Source organism: Camelus ferus, chromosome 5, assembly GCF_009834535.1.
Source record: "Camelus ferus isolate YT-003-E chromosome 5, BCGSAC_Cfer_1.0, whole genome shotgun sequence".
Classification (NCBI taxonomy): Eukaryota; Metazoa; Chordata; class Mammalia; order Artiodactyla; family Camelidae; genus Camelus; species Camelus ferus.
Window position 1 is genome coordinate 66,312,977 of NC_045700.1, and position 25,727 is coordinate 66,338,703.

At 39.5% G+C, this 25,727-nt stretch overlaps 1 protein-coding gene across 3 annotated transcripts; it reads right to left on the reverse strand.

Annotated features, from left to right (window-relative positions):
* Nucleotides 1-10,563: 10,563 nt before the first annotated feature.
* FASTKD2 (FAST kinase domains 2) lies at nt 10,564-25,656 on the reverse strand. 3 transcript variants are annotated; one of them, XM_014557125.2, is made up of 12 exons: nt 25,434-25,656; nt 23,930-24,362; nt 21,511-21,614; nt 20,743-20,851; nt 20,316-20,439; nt 19,900-20,039; nt 18,579-18,751; nt 16,390-16,553; nt 15,191-15,403; nt 14,695-14,782; nt 12,885-12,999; nt 10,564-11,908 (listed from the first exon to the last, which is right to left on the reverse strand). In XM_014557125.2, exons 2-12 carry the CDS (start codon nt 24,143-24,145, stop codon nt 11,789-11,791), a joined length of 1,566 nt encoding a protein of 521 aa, XP_014412611.1. In that variant the 5' UTR covers nt 24,146-24,362; nt 25,434-25,656; the 3' UTR covers nt 10,564-11,788. The 3 variants fall into 3 exon arrangements, with proteins under 3 accessions (XP_014412611.1, XP_006182197.1, XP_032335883.1); XM_006182135.3 differs by having other exon boundaries at nt 23,930-24,747; nt 25,434-25,650; XM_032479992.1 differs by lacking the exons at nt 20,743-20,851; nt 23,930-24,362; nt 25,434-25,656 and having other exon boundaries at nt 21,511-21,606.
* Nucleotides 25,657-25,727: the final 71 nt, after the last annotated feature.

The following is a 25,727-nucleotide window of genomic DNA, read 5'->3' on the forward strand; positions in this document are numbered from 1 at the left end:
AGGTGAGCACACAGATGACATAGTATATCTACCTTCCCAAGCTTGGCAATAATACAAAAACGTGGTCGGTTTCCTTCACTCAGAGTAACTCACCCCAGATGCCGATGCCCTTAGACTCTTCCACGGCTATGGTTCCCCAAACCACTTTTTCCCAGAGGTCAGGCACGCGGAGATCATTAAATCCCGAGCACCAGCATTTCAACTGTGTAGAACTCCTTGTTTGCAGTGCAATTGAATGTTGAATTTGATTTACAAAGCACTGCGTATTCCTAGTCCCAGATGACAGCCTGCTCACCTGTGAGCTTAAATCGTGGTTGGAGGCAATGGGGAGGACCTTTGACCAAAAGCTGGGCTTATGCTGATCCTCTGTAAAGAAGAGAGAACTGCGTGTCTTAGAGACGGTCCATCTGACCTCCCTGTTATACAGACAAGGAAACCAAGCCCCAGAGAAGTTCAGTGACAGAGCCGGAAGCTGGACCCCAGGTCTATTCATCCTCATTTCAGTGGCCTTTCCTCTCACCCCCACCTTCACCTCCCTACAGTTCAAAATATTTTTAAAAAGGAAAAAATGGTGGCAGGAGGGTCTTACCTATCCATGATGAAATTCAGAAATAACCCCCATGATAATATATCAGTACCTTCATATCCTAGTATTAAAATGAGAGAAAACTGACAGCATTTGTTTGAAAATGACTTGCCTTTGTTTGATTCATATGCAGTTATGTAATATATCATATATGACTCTGGAATCACACCTGAAAGATTAACTTGCTCAAATCATGTGGCTAAGTCTAAGTTTAGGTTTCTTCATCTGTGAAATGGGCATAATAATATATACCTCAAATTTGGGGTCTTTAATGTAATTACCCTTTGAGGAACACGCTGAAAGGACTGTGGCTATTATGATCCTGTGATGCATATGTGGGTCTGGGCTTAAAATAGTTTCCCCGGGAGACTTACCACATACTCACTCCCATGATGCTGACATTGCTTAAAATATTTGTTGCATTTTTCTTCTGGAACTGACCCCAGAGCTAGTGTTACATCTTAGGAGAAAATTATCTCTTTACGCCTACATTTTGACCAAAAAGAGTTTCACTTAGTTTCATCCACCTCATTCACCAAGGTTAACTATGAGGCACTTTTAACTATTGGTGAAAACCACAGCCACATACAAAAGATGAGGATGGACTATGACTGAGGAGATTCAAAAGAATTTGCTTCCTTGGGAGGAGGGGATACCTCTTCTGCTTGCTGGACCAGGCCCAGAAATCTCGGGAAAGTCATAAGCAGGGAACCAAACTGTTCCAGAGACAAGAAGGTGAGAAACGGGGGTGTTGATGACTCAAGATCAGCCCTGGGGAAGCTAGAACTTTCTGGAACTTTTGAGAGAGAATGAGAGAGAATGATGGCCTCTCAGAAACAGTTCCATGCGGATTTTCGCAAGCTCTGGTAATGATTAATTCGTGTTCTGTGTGAGAGACAGAAGGAAGGAAAAGGCTTGTGGGAGCCCCAGGCAGGAGCCCTGACCTTGAAAGCAAAGCAGCCTTTGGAAGACAGAAGAGGAGCACGTGGGCCCCACCTATATTCACATATTCAGGGTCAACTTATCTCCTTCTTCCTCCCTTTTCCCCCAAGAGACACACATACACTCACTCACAGGCGCGCGCGCGCGCGCATACACACACACACACACACACACACAGAATAGACTCCCTGCTTCTGAAACTTTCAGATTCTAGGGTTAGTGTCTTGCCTGCAAATTTGCACCTGAAACATTTTCATTCATCATGTTGTTATCATTATAACTCTATCATGACAATGCTGGTTAATCATGAATAAAACAATAAACAAACCAAAAAACCCTTTCCCGGGTGAGCATAAACAATTACAGACAAATACCTCTTGTTTGGGCCCTGCACCACCTAACGTTCTGTGCAATTATAAGCATCGTAGAGGGTATTTTATTGCAAGAGATAATTTTTTTCTGATTGTTGTATTTACTCCCTTCAGATTCCAACCTCATCTGGAAGGCCCAACAAAGTCACCTAGAGGGAGTTTGTGGCTCTTGCCAGCAATTTTTGGAAAAAGCATTCTCTCTCCTTGATAATAATCCTAAAGTGAACAAATGTGAAACCAAGCAGAAGAGGGCAAGGAGTGCTTCTTTAACCAGAAGTTAAGAGGGAAAAACCCAGAGGATATGAATTCTAGGAGTCTAACTGCTGGGGGCGAAGGAGTAAGGGGAAGAAGTCCGGGGGTTTCTTTGATGGTGTATCATTCACTTGGAAGGCTTTTATGAAGTGAAACCAACTTGTTGAACAGGCTGGATCAGTAGATAGACTGGAAGCAGCTCAATTGTCTCCCATCCTCTGCCCATCACATGGGTCTGCCAGCCCTCCTTCCTCCCCCAGCAAGGAGACCTTAAGCACATCCTGGAACATTTTTGGCCACCCTTGGATGTTAGAATTGCCTCATTTTCAGATATTAAAAAGTCCATCTACTGATCGATTCTCGAAGTATGAATCTCTCACCCAGCTTAAGATTCTCCCCCCACCCGTTACTCAGTAAGGAGCAGCGTGTCCTCTTTTGCTCTTTGTTCACCTTGTTCTTTCTTTCACTCCTCCTGCCCCACTCACTGCACTGCCTCTGGCTCCCGCAGGGTCAGGATGGAGAGGAGAGACAAGGGGTACAGGGGCAAGGTCTTCTGTGAAGGTCTTAATATTAACTGGTGACCTTGTGTTCTGTGAAATGGTACAACCATTTTGGTAAACAGTTCATGTACTTATTAAAGCTAAACATATGCTTTAGATACTACCCAGCCATTCCATTCTTAGGTATTCACCCAAGAGAAACAAAAGGGTACACCCTTACAAAGGCTTGTACGTATCTGGAAATTACCCAAATGTTCATGCTCATTTCACATTCCCACCATCAGTGCATGAGAGTTCCAGTTCTTCCACACAGTCATTGACGTGTGCTGTGCCACCCTGTTTCCAGTAAAGGCAAAGGGGGTGGTGTGTCTGTTTAATCCATGGAAAAGATTAAGTATCCATACTGTCCCCCTCCCCAGCGAAACTTGGAAGACTAGAGCCCCTCCCGTTGCCCTCTATTTTTGCTCTGCCATCAACAGCCACTCTGGGCAGCCTCCTGCCTTTGGGCTGTTCCAGGCAAGAGTCAGGATGCTATCTCCATGCCACCCCTACAATGTTCAAGGACTCGCATCAGGCTCTAAAAAGAATTCCAAGTCCAGGTTTCTGAGTGTCACTCTGAGTCACGGTTATACCTCACTGAGTGAACAATGGGTCCAAGCCAGGAGACTTGCCTCCAGGATAGGGGCCGCTCCCCACCCTTCCTCTCCACACCCTGGGCTCCCCGCCTGCCAGGTGGCTCCAGCTAGGATTACTCGTCCGGTTGATCTTGAGACTTTATCGGCCTTTGACTTAACTAAAAAATTTAAGCATAACATCCTTCCCTGTGATCATTTTAGGTAATTTATAGAGAGAAACCTATGATATCATATCTATAGCATATATAGCATGCATTTTTTAGATTAATTAGAATATCTAGTTCCCACATATAAAATACTCATAAACAGTATTATACACATGAACAGTATTTCCACAATACTCAAGTCAGAGAGGGTCCCATTATATATAGTATAGTAAAATTCATCTCTGATGAATTAAACTTCATCCCAAAAACCTTGTCAACCACACATAATATATGGTACCTAATACATTCATAAATTCTTCTGGAATGGATGGATAGGTGGGTGGATGGATAGGTAGATGGATGAAATATTTTTAAAGCACCAAATCTAGGAAGACAGCATGAAATTAGAGATGGATTTGGTTTATTTTCTTCAATATAATCATTGTGACCTTGGGAAATGTCATTTAACCTTTTAATGTCTCAATTCCCTCATCTGTAAATACAATAATCAGAAAGACTTGCTGGGAGCATCAGATGAGACAATCTTGGGAACTCCAAAGCTGTCTACAACAGGAAGGTATTAGTAGGATGGGGACTGAGGTTCTGCAGCTCTGCTGTTGCCTTGAATAATCTCCCTGTTTCTGTGACTCACTTTTTCTACCTGCAAAATGGACATCAAAAGACTTCTCTCTAGCTTTCCTTAGAAGGCAGTGCATATGCAGCACATCGGAGGCCCTTTGATTTCAGGGTCCAGCAGATCTAACTAGCTGTACAACCATGGACCAGCCATCAAAATCTCTGCACTACAGCTCTCTCAACTGTTTAAAAGGATAATGATGACTCCTGCGTACGGTGGTTGTGGGAATCAAATGTCTTAAAGTCATACAGCGCCTTGTGCATAGATAACAGTACTCAACCTATACAATTAGAATCAACAGTGAAAAAATACCAGTAAAAAATACCATGGGGTTACCACTCCCTTTATTGCCTAGATTCAGTCATTCCTGAATTAGCCTAGTTGCTATGGATACCTTCCAAAGACACCACGTTTGAAAATGTGTTGGGAGATGGGGATTGATGGCAGAGGGACACAAAGCAACTTCAGCAACTGAGACATTTTAATACATGTGAACTCTTTCCCTTGGAAACCAAAGTCACATTTTGCCAAGATGGAAATGAACTCAGGAAGTGGAGTTTCAGAAGTTCTGCATCACATTTGGCCAGTCTCCTTCCCTCATCACTGGGACCTCAAGGACAGGTATATCTGGCCCTGAACCAGCTCCTGAGCATCTCAGTTTCCTCCCTCAGGATCTGGCAGTCTGAAAGATGCTGGTTGCCAGACAGAATTTATCAGATTCACTTCCCAGATGCTATCGCTTCTGATGCCGAAAGAAAAATAGGTTGCCCAGAAATTGAGGTTGGAAAGGACGAGTGTAGCTGAGAAATGCACAGCAATACACACAAAACAGGAAAGGGCTATTCTTGTTAAAATTCATTAGCAAATTACATCTGAATATTCCAGGGGTTCTCACATCCCTCAAATCCCTGAGGGACAAGCACTAACATCCCAGGCTAAACTACCCCCACAGCACAGTTATAAACAGTCTCGATCGGTCAAAATCAGCCACGGCTCCAACAGCAAATGAGTAAAAATTGGCCTGACTCAGCTTCCTGTTTCCAACTGCAGCAAACCCAACACCCGAGGGGGCCTCACCGGCAAGAGGGTTGTATACTCAGGCCTTCTAAAAAGACTCTTTCTTCCTGGTCATTTTTTCCCAGACATCTCAGGGAGCTGTCCTGCTCCTATTTGAAATTCAAAGCAGAAGGAAGTCACCTCTAAAATACCAACTTTCCCACTAGCATTTTCACAATGATGCAGCACCACCTAGGGGACATTTTCATTAATTTCTTAGTATTTCCACTATCAAATTCCTTTTTAAAATATTGCAGAGCCCTACCTCCACCACCTCCCTGTATATACATAAGATAGATACAGAAGCTTTTCTGCACACATTTTCCAAGATTCAGCTGCATACTTAATTCAGCTGGCTTATTACACAGGGACCACTGCCAAGGGCTGTGGTTCACATTACAATCACCATAGAAAATCTGCTTTATTATACATTATTACTATAATATCATATATTAGTAATATATATTATAATAACATAGTATGTTATATTACTATATAGGACAGAATATACTGTATATTCCATGATGTATAAATATTATATAATATATATTACATATAAAAAATATAAAATTACATGTTTTACATATATAATATAATTAAATAAATAGTATTTACCTATTTTTTTCCTTTTTTAATTGAAGTAGAGTCAGTTTACAATATTGTGTCAATTTCTGGTGTACAGCATAATGTTTCACTGATAGATATACACATATTCCTTTTTATATTCTTTGTCATTATAGGTTACTATAAGATACTGAATATAGTTCCCTGTGCTATACAGTTTAAACTTGTTATTTATCTATTTTACACATAGTAGTATCTGCAGATCCCAAACTCCCACTTTATCCCTCCCCCTAGTTTCTTCCCAACTGGTAACCATGTTTGTTCTCAATGTCTGTGAGTCTGTTTCTATTTTGTAAATAGGTGCATGTCTTTTCTTTAGATTCCACATATAAGTGATATCATATGGTATTTTTCTTTCTCTTTCTGGCTTACTTTACTTAGAATGACTATCTCTGGGTCCATCCATGTTGCTGCAAATAGCATTATTTTATTCCTTTTAATGGCTGAGTAGTATTCCATTGTATAAATATACCACAACTTCTTTATCCAGTCATCTGTTGATGGACATTTAGGCTGCTTCCATGTCTTGGCTATTGTACATAGTGCTGCTATGAACACTGGGGTGCATGTGTCTTTTCAAATTATAGTTTTGTCCAGATATGTGCCCAGGAATGGGATTGTTGGATCATATGCTATTTTTAGTTTTTTTAAGGAAACTCCATACTGTCCTTCTTGGTGACTGCACCAATTTACATTCCCACCAACAGTGTAGGAGGGTTTCCTTTTCTCCACACCCTCTCCAGCATTTATCATTTGTGGACTTTTTAATGATGGCCATTGTGACTGGTGTGAGGTGCTACTTCATTGTATTTTTGATTTGCATTTCTCTAATAATTAGCAATATTGAGCATCTTTTCATGCTGCCTGTTGGCCATCTGGGTGTCTTCTTTGGAGAAATGTCTGTTTAGGTCTTCTGCCCATTTTTTGATTGGGTTGCTTGTTTTTTTATATTAAGCTGTATGAGCTGTTTGTATATTTTGCAAATCTTTTCTCCCATTCTGTAGGTTGTTTTTTCATTTTGTTGATGGTATCCTTAGCTGTGCAAAAGCTTTCAAGTTTAATTAGGTCCCATTTGTTTATTTTTGCTTTTATTTCCATTACTGTAGGAGCTGGTTCAAAAAAAAATAGTGCTGTGATTTATGTAGAATGTTCTGCATATTACATAAAATTTACATATTTTATATATACTGTTATAATTTATAGTATAAAATAAATTTAATATCAGATTCACAGAGGCAGAAAGTAAATGTGGTTGCCAGGGGCTGGAGAAAGGGGGAGTGGGAGTTATTGTTTAATGGGTAGAGTTGCAGTTCGACAAGGTGAATAGAGTTCCAGAGACGGGTGGTGGTGACAGCTGCACAATAATGTGAGTGGACTTAACGCCACTGAACTGTACACTTAAGGATAGTCAAGAGAGATGGTAAATCTTATGTCTACTGTACTACAATTTTTTTAAAAAATTTAAATTAAAAAACCCACACTGATACCAAAATCACAGTTAATGTGAGTTTGAGAAATGCCTTGCTTTGTTTGTATTTCTAAAACAAAGAGTGCCACGTGAGATACTGTGGCTTAGAAAAGCATTTAGCATACAAGCTTTTTAAAATGATGAAGTAAATTTTCAAAAATGTGACCAGCACTCCTTTGGTTGCCTCTGTTTTTCTTTAAAGCTACATGTTTACCCAGGATCACCTGAGAAATATTATGGGGCAGAGTAAGAGGCTGAGACTGGAAAACCTGCTGATTTTCCTGCCTTGGCCTGGGAGAGTGCTTTGAGAGAAATAGCTGTGGACCACGGTGCATCCTCAGGAGAACTCTGAGGGAGGGGTGTCGTGCTCTCTTAAAACTCTGCAGAGTCCTGCAGAGTCCTGCACGGTGGCTGTGCAGTATAGGGCAGGCACATGAGAGGCACAGCCTGTGGGCTGGACTGTTTGGGACCCTGTCTTAACTACAGCCTGCAGCGGGAGCAACAGCAGTGGCTGCAACTTCATTTGAACCTCAAGCTGGCCAAGAGGACATTGCTTCTCCATTTCAATTCTCTTTCATTTTCCTTGAGACCAGCATTTAATAAGCTAGGTGGAATATTTTTTGATGAGTATAAGGGACATTGAAGCACTTCAAAGTTCCTAAAATGTGATAGCATTGGCTTTTTGTCTAATTTAACTTAAAAGTTGTGACAAGATGAAAGTCTTTATATGTTTAATAAATTCCTTGTGTTTCTTTATTCCCTGCATTTTTTAGCAAAAATAGGAGTGAATTTCCTGAGGCAACTGTGCAAAAGTCTGATGCTCATCTCTTTTCCTGCTTCAGGATTGCAGGTCCTAGTGTAAAGAAACAGCCCAAGACTGGCAGAGTTGCAAAATGGGGAAGTCTGGTCAAAACTGGGTACTAGGAGAATAAGTAGAAAATGAAGGCAGGTGGGCTGGTTTTGCCCTTCACCTGCCAGTGAAGCTTTACTGCTGCCTGGAGAAGCCTCCTGAGGGTGAGGTACATGTAAACCCAGCTGACAGCATATGCGGATAACCACCTCCCCAGTGGTACCCATACTGCTAGTCTGTGGAGCACACTCTGGTAGCAAGAGCTTAGAAGATACATATATCCATTAATGATGAACACTTCAGTTTCCAGTGTTTGGTTCACATGAGGTAAAATATCAAATCAATGGAGTGATTAAGAATCCTTTACACAGTGTGAAAATAATACAAATATTTATCAAGTGTATACTAAGCATGCATATGGGCACAAAGATAATTTTAAAAACTTAACTACTGGTCAACGTCAATAGGAATCAATATTTTCAAGACTGCATGCGTACAGCCAAAGGGCATTCCACAGTGACAGGAAGCACATCAGGGGTTTCCAGGGAACAAAGGAAAAGGCAAAGAGGGAGGAAACTTCTAGGGGTGGTGGATGTTCATTATCTTAATTGTGCTGATATTATCACGGATATTTTATATATATATAAAATCTGTTAAGACTGACCAAATTATACACTTTAAATACATGCAGTCTATTGTTTGTCAATTATACTTCAATGAAGCAACTTTTTTAAATATGCGGGAAAAAGTCACGAAGTGTATTCCAAAAAGGCTGTATTAATTTACATCCCACCAGCAGCATATGCAAGCTCCCGCTTCATTAGTTTTGTCAGCACTATATTTCTTAAAGGAAAAAACAAAAACACAATGCTAATTTAGAGAGGCAATCTCTCTCATGTGCTTGAATGTGCATGTCTCTTTGATTACGAGACTGAAATTTGTTCATGTTGATCAGCTCTTTGCTCTTTTCTCTTTTTAACGTGTGTTTCTTATCAGTTTATAGGAGCTCTTAATTTAGATATGTGATTGCAAATATATCATCTATTTCTTTCCCTAGGCTAGATGTTTACATTCGTGTATACTTGATGTAATTATAATGTAAATAGACATTTTAAAGTTCAAGAATCGGAAAAAAAAATCTTAACAATGCTCAAAACACAAACAAAAAAAGCTCAGACAGAATTAGACATAAAAAAATCATCTTTTATAATCACTTAATTTGTTCCACAAGGTGGCTGCCAGTAGCACAAGCTACATCACAAGCAAGCCATATATGAAAACGTATCAAACTTACACCTTTCACGTTCACTCTTTTGGTAAAATGGCCAGTTTCAAACATCTTTCTTAAAATGAAGATTGTATTAAGATATAAAATATTTTATGACTTAAGCAAGAGTCAGCAGAATTTGGATTTATAAACTCCTACTTCTTGCTTATTGATCCTGAGTGAGAAATGAGTCCATGAAATCGAACTGGGGTTGAGTGTTTTTTGTTTTCAAAGTCAAGTGAATAAATACCAGAAAAAGAGAATATTTACATATTCTCCTCAAGTGAAGAGTAAATCTTTATATTAATAATATTATTACTTAAACTGTTTTCCTTCACTCTGTACCTTGAGTCCATAAGTTTTTAGACTACACAGCAGTGAAGAATGCTAATACTAGTAAAACCAGTAAAAGATGAACGCCTTTTTATCTGCTATACCAATTGGTACAAATTTAAGAAAACTACTTCCCCAAAAGGTAGTTAGAAGTATTCGTGAATTTGTCCAGTCCTTTGAAAATAAGTCATAATTAGTCATGAGAAGAAACAGAAACACATTTAACATTTAAAGAATGAATTTCAGTTTCTTTAATAACAGAATATTTTCAACTCTTATTCTCAAGCTTGTATCATTTGGTCAAGTTAGATGGTAAAATTAGATGATGTCTAATCTGGAACAAAAGTCCAGATTTCCTGAGACACACGCTGAAAAGCAGTAGAGGATGAAATGTGGAAATCAATGATGTGGCTGAGACTCCAGAAAAATCAAATTCTTAGAAGCTTTACTTCCTCATCCATAAAATGAGGGACGTGGATTAAATGATTGATGTATTTCCTTTCAGCTCTAACCTTTTCTAAATGCAGGCAGGATAAGTTGATAAAACTTGTGACAGATGTAGTCATATTTCTGGAGATTTTTTTTATTGCCAACCTGGGGTTTCTTAACTACTTTTCTTGCAAGTCCATCTCAGCTCAGGTTCAAACTCTAGCCCTGACCTATCTATGGAGCCTTGGCAAATAATTTATCCTCTTATTAAAGATAAGGAAATAAGGGCCCCAAGAGAATCATAATAGCAGCTACACCTCAAAGAGCTGTGACAATGAAAAGAGGGAATGCATCTGAATACTTGGCGGTGCCTGGCACAGAGTAAGATGCCCAGTAAACTGCATGCCTGCGTATTTGAGGTATCGTAGTCCATCCGGGCTGGTATTAACAGAATACCATACATTGTGTGGCTTAAAAACAACAGAAATTTATTTCTCACAACTAATTGTGAGAGGCTCGGGTCCAAGAACAAGGCTCTTGGAGGATTTGGTGCTTGGCAAGGACCCCTTTCCTGGTTCAAAAATGGTCATCTTCCAAGCGACAAGGGAGCTCTCTGGGACCTTTTTCATAAGGGCACGAATCCAATTCATGAGGACTCCACCCTCATGACCTAGTCACCTCCCAAACAGCACTGCACTGGGGGTTAGGTTTCAATATATGAATTCGGGGAGGGAGATGGGGAGAGGGAGGTATAAACATTCAGTCTTTTCCATGGGAGTAAATAGTACCAACTCACATGACACTCAGGTTTCACAAGTGAAACATGCTGTATCCCCAGCAGGTTAATACCAGGTAGATAGACATACCACAAACTTGAACAAATATTTCCATAGAAGAGTGAACAACATAACTGAAAATAGCCCTCGGGTTTGACTCATAAAACAGTTCAGCTATATATTTACTGTAAAAAGACTTCATGAAAAGGTGGGAGGGGAAAGGGGAAGAAAGAGAAAGGAAGGACTTCAACAACGGCCAGGACTGTGGTGTGAGCACCCTGCAGCCGACCAAGCGCACTAGATTTGAGTTCCCCGCCATCTCTGTATTATCTAGTTTCTCTTAGTACGGCCCACAAACCACTTCCACCTAGAATGCTTGTTACAACTGCAGGTGCCCGACCTTCACCCATTTTTAACATGCTATCTCATTAATTCTTACACCTTCTACAATTTGAGAACCTACTCCAATTGCTTTGTGGCCAGTGTTTGAAAATGTGGCCAATGCCTGAGTTCTTGAACAGCTTATAGCCAGAGTATAAATGTGCAGATTCCAAACCTAAGGACTGCCCACATCAACTTACCTGCAGCCCACCACAACTAAGAAACCAGTTCTTAATGCATTCAAAGCTAATGAGAAAGTACAACCTACAGCTCATGAATTTGTCGAGTATCTGGGACAGTCAAAGGAATACGTATGATTGAAAAATGACACTTCTGGAATTTTCTCAGCATATTCTAAAATGCCAGTAACAACATTTATTTCATTCCTAAAATTAACTTTAACTGTGAACTGAAATAACACTTTTTGTTATAGTGAGCAGTCCCCAAAAATTCCATCAACAACTGAATTATAGTCTTTCTTAAAAGTTATTTTTACACATTTATGTCTCCTAACATTAAAAGGTTGCTTTTGACTTTAGCAGGTGCTTTGCAGATTTACATCAGCAGTAGAAAGTGCTTCCGTTGAATAGATTTTAGTCTTCAAAAATGTGACTGCATCCTTCATCTCTAGTTTTTCCATCTCCCAGTTGTTGATCTTACCAAAGAAAGAGGAAAATAATCAGTTTGCAAGCAGATGATGACATATAAGAGCTAGTTTCGAGATGCAAGTATATGAAAGTGACATCCAGCCAACTGCTTATAATGACACACATTTTAAAAGCTTAGTAAGACTGTGTGCTAGGACTGAAGAAAGCTCTCATGGTGAGAATTACAAAAACATTAAAGGTCCATCCTCTAAAGGGTGCAAAAATTCCTTTCTTTGGATAACCTTCCTTAAACTATACATAATAGCCAATATGGGGGGAAAAGGGTTATAGAGTAGCTCATTAAGAGACATGGGCCATCTTAACCTCCGTAATCCAAGTGTGATCCATTTTTGGATACTGAAGTACCATAATCAAAATTCAATCTACTTTTCACATTATATGCAGGACTAAATGAGTTGCATTTAGATCAGTCCCAAAATTAACGTAAATATAAATATATCAGTAAGGTTCTTGCTCCACACAGTGACATCTGGAGAGGCTATTCAAGAAAAGCTGTGATGCTCAGAATCAAACGAAGCATAAAAGGGAAGAGGAAGAACCATCCTCTTACAACCGTCCAGCTTTTTCTGGTGACAGACATCCTACAACAGCCTCACACTGGCCCATGAAAACAAGGCTTTAATTAACATCTTTTCTTCTCTTGTTCAAGATGATCTAGAAATTGGATAGGTTTTGAGTGTCTTAAATTAAATAAGAAAACATATATTTACATTTTTCCTCTTGACAGAAAAGATTAGAGTTGACCAAATGCAGCATTTATAAAGCCCCTAGTAAATGAGAATAATCAGCTGGGTAGGAGCTAAATCACGTACCAGGAATGTTCTTTTTCAAAGAAAACAAAAACTAAAACATTCCAATACTGCTGCAATCCTTTTAGTCCCTGGTGACCAACTTCAACCACAACACTCCTGGCAGAATGGACATCAGTAACTGAAGACTATTTCATTTGCATTTTTTTCTTACCAAGATCACATGAAAACCCATTACTTTCAAATGCCGCATTTTCATAGCAAGGAATCCTCTGGGGTGGGTTGAACCCAAACAGTAAGTAGATTTAGGAACACATAGTACAGCTACTCTGAAAACAAAAATACAAAATATGAGACTAGTTACTAACGAGATGACCACTTACAATCTTGTTGCATTCCTGTTCTTCGGAAATTTCCAGGTTGAGCTCTCCACTGACCACACTCCTCACCATTCCCTACGGTGTTACCCTTCACTTCCTTATCACTTGGCCTATATAGATAGCCCAGCACACGAAGGCTACTTTAGGAACCAGAAACTTATAATAATGCTTTCTATGAACAGCTATCCCTTAACCATCTTTAAGGACGGCTACATTCTTGATGAGGAAAACTTTCAGAGCTGAAAGCACCCATTTTAAGGCCTTCCTGTGCAGTGCTAACCACTCATCTAGATATGATTCCTGCTACCAGAAGCACTGCTGCAGATGGCGCCACACGGTAAATGCTCTTCTTAGACACACTGTCTCCCAGAGAGAGGGGCATTTAAAAGCCAGAATGGGGAGACCAAATACAAAGAAGAAAACACTAAGACAGGCAAGACTGCTGGAACGATAAAATCTAGATGTGTAACAAAAATGTGGAAGGTATAATTTGGTTTTTTCATTGTTCTTGGTCTTCTGGAAAGATTAAGTTCATTGGGGGAAAAACAGACATTTGTATCCTTCCTGCCTTCTGTTATACTCTGGCTCTTATCTGAGATAAAGAGAAATTTTGTATCTTTAAAGGAAAGCTCTGATTCCTCATTTCTTCTTTGTACTTTAGGCTGAGAGTTCCTATATTATATTATTATGCCAGAACAGGTGAATACTTGAAAAGGAAAAAATGATCTTTAAACGAGATCAGAGAGAAAGCCTTTTTTTGAGAGGAGAAGGGTAATATGCGTAGGGAAGAGAGTAGTTTAAAAAGAGGGCCAAGGAACAAGCTAGATGGATCCAGAAAGGAGCAGGAGTTAGAACCATATGTGAATGGAGAGGGATGGGCAGGTAAGAGTCTGAATCCCGACAGGTCTTTTTTCCATACCTCTCTCTACCATATTTATGTGCATGTCCTACAAAGCAGTAGGGGATGTAAGTCACCGGGGGCCAGGATCCATGGCTGACTCGTCTTTCTGTGCTGCACAGGCCCAAGCAGAGCCTTTCCACAGAGACAGACTGAACACAGGCTGTGTGTAACATGACCTGATCCATCTGCCTAAAAGGCAGAACACTCTCAGGGTGCAGCACCGTATGTCTCCCAGAGACACCTTCTTGTAGTGTGTGAGTCAAGGAAACTGTTTCTAATTAACTTCGATATGGTTTGACCCATATGCAATACAGCTTAATTAAAAACAACTAAAGTTTCTGTATCTTTAGAAAGGTTTGGTGGTAGAGCAGGATATTTACCGGGTATTTGATTTTGGTAGAAGCCTTAATTCTTTGCAACCACTACAGCGTTATCTTGTCAAAAGTTTACACTGAGCTGTTGGTTTCAATTATGTCAACATTGTTTTACTGAACTGTTTAGTTTTAAAACCTAATTTTTAAAAACAGCCTGTTTCATTAAATGGCCAACTCCAATCCACTGTCTTCAACCACAGTGCCCACATTTATACCTACAGAGTAGATTAAAGGATGAGAAGTCTCGTGGTGCATTACAAGTCCCATACAAATATAAGGTCTTAGTATTGTTACTGCAATTTGGTATAAAGTCTTTGAGAATTAAAATTTAAATCTGGAAAGCTCAGCAAATGAGTATGTGTAAATAACCTCTGAATATCTGTAGCAGAAGTTACCACATCCGCGTCAGAAAATGGAAGCACTTGGCTCCTGTTAGTATCCATTCTGATTTCGAAATCTGAAAGAAAAGAATTGATATTAACTTTTCAAATATTGCTCAGAGTGATATTTTGTTTCAAAATACTGGGAAGACCAGTAATGATAATGGCAGCAGCTAAGATACACTTCGAGCTTACTCACCACGCGCCAGATACTAGTCTGGATTTTGTGTGTAGACGCTCACTTGTGCATCACAGGAGCCCTATGAGGTGGGTACCATTATTACTGCCATTTTACAGACAAGGAAACAGAGGCTGGTAAGTGCCCAAAGCACAGTGCTGGTAAGTAGTAGACAGAAAAATCCAACTGCAGGCAGTCCAGCTCCAGAGCCAGAGCTGCGCTGCGCTAAACTGCCGCACAGAACTCCTGCTCTTTTGTCGGAAGAAAACGAAAATAAAAGAGAAGAAAATCATATAAAGTCCCATACCAATATAATAATTATGTGGCAACTGCACACTTTTTGAGAAGTATCCTTCTCCCAGAAGGCTACTGAGGGCCTCCACAGCCTTCGCATTTGGCTGTAACGGCGCGAGTGAAGGCTTTGGCAGCGCTAAGTGGATGTCCTTGTGATACGGAGCGTCATCAAGTTTTAGACAAGTGGCCAAAATATGAAGCTTGTGAACATTCCTCTCCACGTCACCTCAAAAAGAAGAGAAAGAAAATATATAGTTAAGAAAAAAGTTAGTGCATTTAAGAAACGTATTAATGTACCTATAATTCTGATCATCTGCTTCTTGTTAGGAGGGATCTCTCCAGGTCTCCCTAGTTCCCACAGCAGTGTGGATCAATGCCCTGTATATGATAATGTTTTCAGGTTTAAAGTCTCTTCCAAGGTGCTTTAGCCTAAACTCTTCATTGAACAGACGAGGAAATGCCCAGGAATGTTAAAACGCCTCATGATTAAGTAAAGGCAAATCTGGGACTAGAATCCAGGTCTCCTGGGTTCAGGGCTGTTTCTTCCATATTAGACTGCTTGAAAAATCAGCACATGGTGTTCCTTCATCCCTGTTCAACTTCGAAATTTCATACGTTGCTTTTAAAAGAATTTAAACTACTATGTTCCCAGACACAGCATCAAATTGTATATGTCTATCCTGATATTGCTTTTCCTTATTTAATATTAAAGACTGAAAGTCAACAATTAATTTGGCTCCAAGAGTAAATAAATTCACTACTTTGGTACGTGTTTGGCTTCTTGATCTAATGGGCTATGCCCTCATTATAGGCCGTGAATAGAAAGTGTTTATAGCTGCAAAAGTTGACTTCACTTGGCTTTAGATGTGACATATAAGGATTAGAAGCACAAACGCCTCTGATCAAGGCATAAAGAACAGCTTGGACATTCGGCCTTTGTGCAGGTGCATAAAGTGTAAACAGAAGGAACAGTGATGCTGTGTTTCTTATTCTTGCCTCCTACGTGCAGGATCTGTCATTCATTTAAAGGTGGCTCCTTACGTCTGCTGGTTTGAGGCACTGCCCTGACTTCACCGTTACTGGCCCTTTCATCAGTAGCAGCCGCTCCACACGTTTTAGCTAACACTGCTGCAGCTAAGACCCCACTCAGAATCACCAGGCGGCCTGCTGGTTCTGCCTTATTTCAGTCACCGTGGCACAATGATGTCCTACCTGAGGTCAGCAGCTCATTGATGATGTCCTTCTGGAGAAGCTGATTAACAGGGGCCAGAGGGAAATGGTTCATCAAGCAAAATGAACACACAGCATTTAATAGGTTTTCAGAAGAGATGTGGTGAAGACTACCAGTCAGAGCATTAGTCATAACGTCTAGGAACCTGCAGGGGAAGCCAGGAAAGTCAGCTTTCAAATATGAATAGAAGACAAGGTCATGGCCGAGCTAGTGAGGTGTCAAGGAACCAAATGGCTTTAAGGGGCTAAAACAATCAGGCTTGCAGTAAGTATTTACACATCTTTCAGGTCAGGTAGCTATCTCATAACAAATATATATACGCAACCAACATTAACTACTGCTGTGTGTCTACCACAGGGCAAATGTTTCTAGGCTTTAACTCATTTAAGTCCTGAACTCTGTGGGACAGGTATCATTATTATCCTCATAATAAACATGAGTCAACAGGCTGAGCAAGGCTGAGTAATAACTTGTCCGAGGATGCACCGCCAGGAAGTAGCAGAGACAACACTGGAAACCAAGCTGCCAGGGTCAGAGCCTTTTAACCATTGTGCTAGATCTTTATCATGAGTAAGACTATAAGGCTTGGAACACCATTGCAGTTTTGTGACCAGTTAAAATTCTCTAGCTATCAATACTGAGTTAAAAGAATTGTAAGTCTAATCCTACCACCCAGAGCTCATGTTATGCAGTATGACAAAGCCGTGAAGCACAGCGCAAGAGAGGAGAGATCAAAGTCAGGCCAGGTCACTTGCCCAGGGGGCCACTGCTAATATAGGGCACAGATACACTTTGAACCCACATCTGTGTGACTCTGAGGGCATAAGCTATATACCATTATATAGGAAAAAATGAAGTACTTGCAAAGTACTGTGATAGTGTGCAGGAAAGCAAGAAGGTAGGGTAGCTCTGGGGATAAGGGAGAATGTCAATAAGTGGAAAAGATGGCAAAGGGAAGATCACTTGAAACTAGCAAGGAAATGGAGCCCTGAAAGCATATGCTATTCAAGCTGCAGTGACTTGTGAGGCTGAGGCACAGGCAGGGACTCACAGCAGGGTCAGTACGCCCCGCAATAAGCTCTTAGTAACCATAAGCCCTAAAAGGAAATGTTTGAGATCAACTGGGCAGTCCCGTGGGGAGCAAGAAAGGCTCAGGAAGGCGGAGCAGGGCTTCCAGAGCGACAGCAGGCTGGGGAGAATGTAATGGGTCCCAGAGACAACAGCGACACTTATTAAGGGATAACTGACGGGATCCAGAGCACCTGCCGAAGGGCGGGGCTGCAGCCCGGGTGGTACTCACCCCTCCAGTCTTCTCTCATCCTGCTCCTTACGCTGGACCTCGTGCTGCAGCAACACCAAAACATGTCGCTCCTGCACATGCTCTGCTGGCTCTTTCCTCCCTGACTTGAACACGGAGTCCCTTCTGCTAAGAATGCTCTTTCCTGCCTATCTTCCCATGGTTTATTCCTCCCCAGCCTCCTTTCAAGATCTGCTCAGGTACCCTCTCCTCCAGGCAGGATGCTCGGCAAGCACCCTGACCCGCCACTTCACCAGGCTAGGATGCTCGCACGTCCCTCCTTTAGTCCCGTGCATTCTGTATACAACACTATCACTTCAGTTTTCATGCTATACCTAATTGCCAGTTATGACATGTTACGTGCATTTCTGGTTTTTAATGAGCCCTAACAATGTAGAGAGGAAGGAAAGATGTTCTGGGTAGAGAGCAGAGATACAAAAGAGCATGGCATGTTTGAAGAAGTGTTGTATTTAATAGCAGAAATGCATGGCTGTGGCTAAACATGAAAAGAAGAGACAGCAGCACTTTGGGACCAAATGAATAGTTAGAGTCAAAACTAAACTATAAACTCAGGGGTTGAGGATATAAGCTGGGAGAGCTTGAAATGAAAACTTCTGTGCTGAATTAACAAGAAAATCATTTAAAAAAAAAACAAAGAAACAAGCAAGATGAAAAACAGCAAAGATAAAATAAAAGATTCTATTTAACTTCATAAATAAGGAATATTATGTTTTGCTTCTTGAAATGGATGATGGCCATGGATGGGTTCATTTGTAATAATTCACTGAGCTTATGATGACCTATAACCTTTCCTCTAAGTGTGAGGCGTGGCAATAAAAAAGTTAAAAAAAAACAAAAAGAACAAGTACATACTCGCGGGCCTGGCATGTGTCCAAGTGATTGAGAGAAGAATACACATTAAGAATGGAGACAAGGCTTTTCACATTTAGGAAGCCAGGTTCATCTGCTGCTTTCTTCATAAACAAGTCCATCAAACCAACAGGCCGAAAGCCAAAGTTTTCAAATAAAATCAGGAGAAAAAGAACCTAAAAAAATAAAGAATTGAGGGAAAACTTCTAAAGGATTACAGTATGCTAAGGGTAACTTTTTTAAATCTCAGAAAATGTAAACAGCAATAGAATTGTCCTGATTGACCAAATATCCCCTTAAAAGGAACGATTGTCTTTTCTTCACAAAATCTGTTCCAGTTATTCTTGAATCAGTGTAATCTCTTTTCCTAAGCTGAGAACCAGAGCATACAATGGTTTCCTTATTTCCATTTCATTTAAAAGAAATCCTCTCTACATGCTTTTCATATAACAGACCTGAAAATTACCTTTAAATATACCTTTTCTGAAGTTTTTCAAAATAACCAAGTCAATTTTGAACTGCTCCCCCTTCTAAACCTAGACACTTCCTAGATTCTAATAGATAACTCAAAATTTTCTATGTTCAGTATTAATTCCTATTAATGAGAATGGAGCTGAAATACTATGATTAACATAAATGTTCCAGTTCACCTCTCATTTCCCTCTTAGTCCTTCTCACAATAAGCACTTCTCACAATTAGGAACTCCCTTTCCAAAATCAGCTTCCATAGTAAACTCAATATTCACCCTTTCCTCCCTTCCAAAGTTGACTAAACCAGGGATTTGACCTGGTTGCCACTACTTCACCACCAAAAGAAGTTTTTTACCAGCTGCTTCATTTAGATGTTTTATTATTAACACAGCCCCTGAATTTAAAGGTTCTTACTGTGGAAGAAACAAGCAAACATTTCATAAATAGAAAACACATACAATCATTAACTAGTGACATTTTATTCTTCAAAAAGCATAAGCCTGTCACATCACCTGTCTTTATTATTCCAACAAAGGAAAAGTGGAAAGACAGAAACAGCCCTGAGTCTCCAACTGAAGTACCATATAATCTTTTGAAAAAAACAAACAGAAAAGCAAACTTTGGACGATATAATTTTTGCTTCATATAGAAGGATGTCAAGACATTGAACAGTATATTAACAGGTAACCCCCAGATAGAAATAATAAGGAGTTAATTTTCAAGTCAGTTTAGCATTGGAATATTTTGGAATCTTAACTGCTTTAAACTGATAGAGAAATACTTCAAATGCTAAAGAAATTAGTATGTGTCTTGAAAGTTTCTGAGGCTTATTCTAAACTATTAACATACGTACTTGTTTCAACTTCCAGATGTCAAAAGTTGTAGCCACGTAATCTGCTATTCCCTTAAAAAGATCCATATTAAGATATCGGAGGTCTCTGCAAGACTGCAATATGTTGATTAACATTTTTAAAGGACATCCATGGATATTACCTTTAAGAATGAGTTAGATAAACAAAAATTAATGGCTTTGACTGTAAGATCCAAGATATTCTATATGCAACACTTTTGTTTCTTTAAAAAAAAGTATCACTATATTTTGTAAAAAAAAAGAAAACAAAACAAAACTATAGGCAAAAATAAAACTTCGCTCTAACCATATCATCAGGTATTTTTTATATAACTGCAAAGTTTTTAAAACAAACAAAACAATAAAGTCCAGAACAGTAGGCCAGATGCTACACATCACATAAGAAAAATTGCCCTTACTTGTGACCATCGCACTGCATTCATTCAGAAGGATAACAGAACGGTAATTCATGGCAGCCAGTACCTCAAACATATGCTGGCTATTCAAAACAGAAAATTGGTCTAATTCCTTCAAGGCTTTCATCTAAAGAAAAACAAACTTAAATTTAGTTTATCACTTGTAGCAAAATAGACTAAACTTTTATATTTAAATTAAAAAAGATTAAGTCTGAGCAAAGACAGACAACTAGATATATAGATAAATATATGTAAACACTTATATATACAGATAAATATAAATCTACTTCTGTTATTTCAATTCAGCAAAGTTAAAGCCAAAAGCACAACAACATCCTTCTAAAAAACTGACTTTAGGAGGTGATAGCAAGTCACAAGAAATATTTTTTTTCAAATTTCACCCAACAGAGAAAATTCAGAAGGTGTTTACCTCCAATTTCCTTTTAAGACCAATCGGTGCATCTTTTCCAATACATTTCATTACAGTTTGTAAAGTGAAGACATGTTCTATTTTCCAGACTTGCTGATCAACTAGCATCCTGTCATTGAACAGAATAAATACCACAGTCCTAAGATCTTAAAACCAGAAGAGAAATCTTAAAAGTCATTTGGTCCAGCTCCGACTTCTAGGCCCAAAGAAAAGATCTGCCTGCCCAAGAGAGTGTAAATAGTGAGTGAGAGCTCCAGGACCAGCCTCATATTGTTTCCTCTCACACTATTCTGCTATCTTTATGCATGAACAAATATTGGGAGATTAAACCAGGATATCTCAATGCATAGTCAAGGAAAAAGAGAATTAAGAATTATCCTCACCAACCTATGACATTAGATACGTTGCATTAATTTCAACCTCCTTTTCTAGCTGGGCCAGTGTCATGTGACCTCCACATAGTGCTCAAATAACCATTACGAATTGAGTACATAACAATTCTCCCCCAGCGCACATCAGTACTATGCTTTAAGATAACTTTAGATTTCAATGCTACCCGCACCTTTTTTATGTTGGACCCTGAAAGAAGCATTATTTCCAGCTTTAACTGATGCAGAGTCAGGACTTTAAGTTTAATATGGTATTAAAGACTATAACTACCAATAAAGTCCCCCCCCACCACCGCCACCCAAAAAAGAGAAGCTTGACTTTCATCTTGGTTTTTTATTCACGATAAGAGAAACAGAGAAAGCATAAGAGATTTCTCACCACAACCCTGCTCGAAGGACATCCACATTCTTGCATGGCTCCATTGCCTCTAAAATAGTTGACAAAATTGAAAGACATTTCTCATCACATTCATTGATACGCTCCTGTTGAAATATAATTACAAAAAACACTATAGATGATGAGCTGATAGTAGACTATCTCACCCAAGCAAAACTAATGAACCGATGCTTTTAAGTAAAGGATTAAGTATCAAACCAATAATTTCATACAGAGTCAGTCCACAGTAAACAGCATCTTTGGAAAATAAGATGTCATATGTAAAAAAATCTTCCAAATAATTAATACACATTCTTTTATGCATCAACACCTTTTTTACATTCCCATTATCACTGAAAATCCATTTGACATTGATTATATTCCTCTGCTTCTTAAATAACTCTTTATCAAACATTATTTTTACCCTTTCTTAAGACCCAAGGCCACCACAACGACAAGAAGTCCAGTAATATAAGACCTATTTTCCCATTCGTAAAGAATCTTAAACATCAGTGCCCTTACAATTTCCCTATATCCTTTCCTGGGTATCAAAGTGCAGCCTCAGTTGTGAACTTTCTGATTCACATTTGCTGTCACATTTTACCACCACTATCTGGGCCTCAAGAGGAGCCCCAGGCTCCGTAGATCCTTCTTTCAAATCCCCTGACTTGGGTACTAATTCAGGCTCCAGGAGCGGCGGTGGGCCTCCCTTAGAAAGTGACTAGTAACAATACACCTTCCTTAGCACTCTACTATTTAATCACAACTAGTCTATACACTCAAGAGTACTTGTGACTGTATCTGAGGTAACGCAGGCTGAAAGATGTATGCTCTTTTGCTAAAATTACATGACTATTAAGTTACAAAGTCTCAAGTCAGAACCAGATAAAAAATGGATACTACTGGAAGGAAAAAAGGTCTCATTCCCATGAGAGGGTTTCCACTAACAATTTAGAGCATTATGTCAAAATCTGCTGTAAAAGAAAAGACCACTTGGCCAACGGTTTGAAGGGCAAATTCCCTGATGATATATTATCCTTTCAACCACAGCTAAAACGTCTTTGCAACATTTCAACAGGTTAGTGAGGTGAGATACAACTATATATTCTGATTCCAAATATTCACTGTTTATACCTCACCAATGCAGATGCTATGATGTGAACACCTTAGAGCGTCACTGACCAGGTAGAATGACTTACTGTAATCACTTTTAAATAACTATATAGGAAACACAGTCTACCAAAAAAATGGATATACTGCAGTTTAAACACACACACAAAATACAAATTAGTTCCTGGCTGAGAATATATGGAAATCACAATAATGAAAAAGTTGAGGTTAAAAACTCTCATATATCTATGAACTCAATTTTTGAATTCTATAGTAGGATAGGATATATGTCAGATCATCCTCAGGAAATTCTTGTCTTTTAAAAAATTATTTCATTATGATCACTGAGTTCAGAAGTCTGAAGAGTCCACTCTTAAAAGGTAAATGACTTTTTTAATGAATTTTTCTTTAGCCAAGTCTGGTGTCATTTCGGTGACATCAAAAAGGACACTGATTCCTTTGTTTGAAACTAAAAGTGGCTCCCCTATCCAATTTCATTCTCTTTCCAATCCATTTCCCACTCACACAGTGAGCTAAATATAAATTTGAGTATGTCGATCTTTGCCTAAAATATTTCAATGGATCCCCATTGTCCATAGGATAAACCCAAACTCCTTAGCCAGGAATAAAAGGTTCTTTATAATTTGCCCCCCTTTGTTTCAGTTTTATGCCTATAACATAGTAAATGTGTGACTCGTTACATGAAGGTTATTTTTGTAATTACCTACAAAATAGCTGTCTTCCCTTCAAGATTATAAGGACAGGAAGATGTCTTCTCTATCGCTACATCCCTGGTGACTTTAAGTGTAGTAATGTTTATTGCATCAATAAAGGAATCCACTAGCTGTGTGACTTTAGCCAAGTGACTTAACATCACTAGATCTGTTTCCTCATCTGCAAAACTGAGATAACATCAACCTTACAGGGTTATTGTGAAGACTGATTAAGACTATACAGGTAAATGGTGTAGTTACTCAATAAACATTAGACCCCTTCCCTTCCCTTTTCACTCTCTTTCAAGCACCCAATCTTTCCTTGCATATCTTGAATCTCTCCTCATTTTAGCTTATTCGCTATTTTTGAACTCTGGAGAAGAAAAATGGGGCAAGCTTTCATAAAGTTCTATAGCAGAAGGAAGATCTAGCTAACTTAGGGTCTCTAAATCATACATTACCTATGTAGAAATAAAAATAAGTAAACTACCATTTCACTGATAAGTCTCTTTCAAGGAGGCTACATGACATTTTCCCATCATTCTTTCAAGATACACTAAACCAAATAAAAGTATATTTAAGTCTCCTTTTGACTTTACCTGGACCACCCTCAGCAAAGTCTGTATGAGTAGGGTGTTCTGAGGAATTCCGAGCTTCACCATAGCATGAAGACTGAACAGCAGGCTGTTATAGTGTATGATCTTGGCTTCTCTCATACTGTGTTCGCACAGCTGGCTAAACGCAGGGTGGTTAAACATCAGTTGTTTTTCAAAGCGCTTCTGGTCGTCAGACATCCTTTTAGCAATTACCCACATTGCTGAGAAATAGTTACTACTAGGAAATGTAGGTGCTTCAGAAAATAGATCTAATACATCACTCAGGGAATTACACTTCTCAGACAGTTTTCTACAGCTCACAGGGGTTGGTTTTGTTCGCTTGGTGACTTCTTCATTGGAGGCCTCATGATGAAAGTTTATTTTCTTCAATCCATTATCAGAGACAAGGAAGTGTTTTGAGTCAAAGGACAGTCTCCTAGGACAAAGTAGTCTGTCAATTGTAAGCGCTGTTACAATTCTTATGCCCTTTGTTTGAAAGCCATCATCTCCTGATTTACAAATTAAGGCACCCTGAAAGAGACATCTAATAGAGGATTGTATTGTATTACCAAAGTTATTTAAGAAGTTTCTTGGGTTCCAGTTTGAATAAACAATTTGTGGTCTGCAAAATCCCAAAGGATACAGCCTCACAGTTCTGCCCGTTGGAACTAAAGTTCTGAATTGCCTGAGGTTCTGTAAAAAGGAACCTGCTCTGTTATTCATTTTGCCAGCCGCTGAAACACTTTCTAATGGCTTTAAAGTTGTCAAGATGACAAACACGTCGCTTCTATTAATGAAAGAAAACACATGCCGTTGTTTTCCTGTAGGGGAAGGGGTTATGAAAAAATAAAAATTTGAGTAAACTTTCTACTTAAATATATGAAATGTATTTAACAGAGACTTAAGTGGGAACAGAGGGAGACATTAAGATCTACGTTAAAAAAGTAAAACTATTTTACCAATATAGTCTTCCTCCACTTCTACCAATGTATATACACCATCTTAAAGGAGCAACGTTACTCTGAAAGCCGTCGTTGTGTAAACAAGGGTTTTTTTTTGTTGTTGTTGTTAAAACATGACGTGGGTTTCTGATGGGAAAGTTTTCCTACAAAGCTTCCTCTGCAGTAAGGGATTTTATGTTATTACTGCCTTGGAGATGTCTTCAATGAAAATTAAGGGTTTAACGTTGATGGATACTTTTTAACACGAGGATTTAACAACGGCCGAACCAGGACTATTAAGAATAAGTAGCTGGACAAGTAGAACGGCTCAGGAGAGGAAGCAGCAAATTAAAGTGACGCTTGCACGTGGCCCGCGCTAAACAGACAGATACAAGCAGCCAGTATACACCAGGTCTCAGAACCTGGTGTCGGGAGTCCGTCCTTTCGGAGCTGGGCCCCCAAGTATTAACCCATCTCCCTAAACTTACTTTCTAGGAAACTCCTGAGACCCTTCTCCGAAAGGAAAGAAGCCTGAAGAGTTTTGCCTATGTTCGTCGTCCACTCACCTTAGATCAAAACCCCCAGTTACATGCAGGCGCAGCCATGACAGTTTCCCCGAGAGCTGAGCGTATCGCGAGATTTTACGGATCCTTCCTAGGTCAAAAAGTGTACGTTCGCGGCAATTGCAGACGGTTTTCTTAGCGTGAAGAAAGCTTACTGAAAGGAACGACTCGTTTTTCCTAGCTACAGGAATAGGAGTAAAGGTGTCCACGCAGCTTTCAGTGGCAATGTATAATCATATACCCCAATACCTAACCCCTCCAACTGGGCGCCAGACTCCGCTCTCAGCTTCAGAGTGC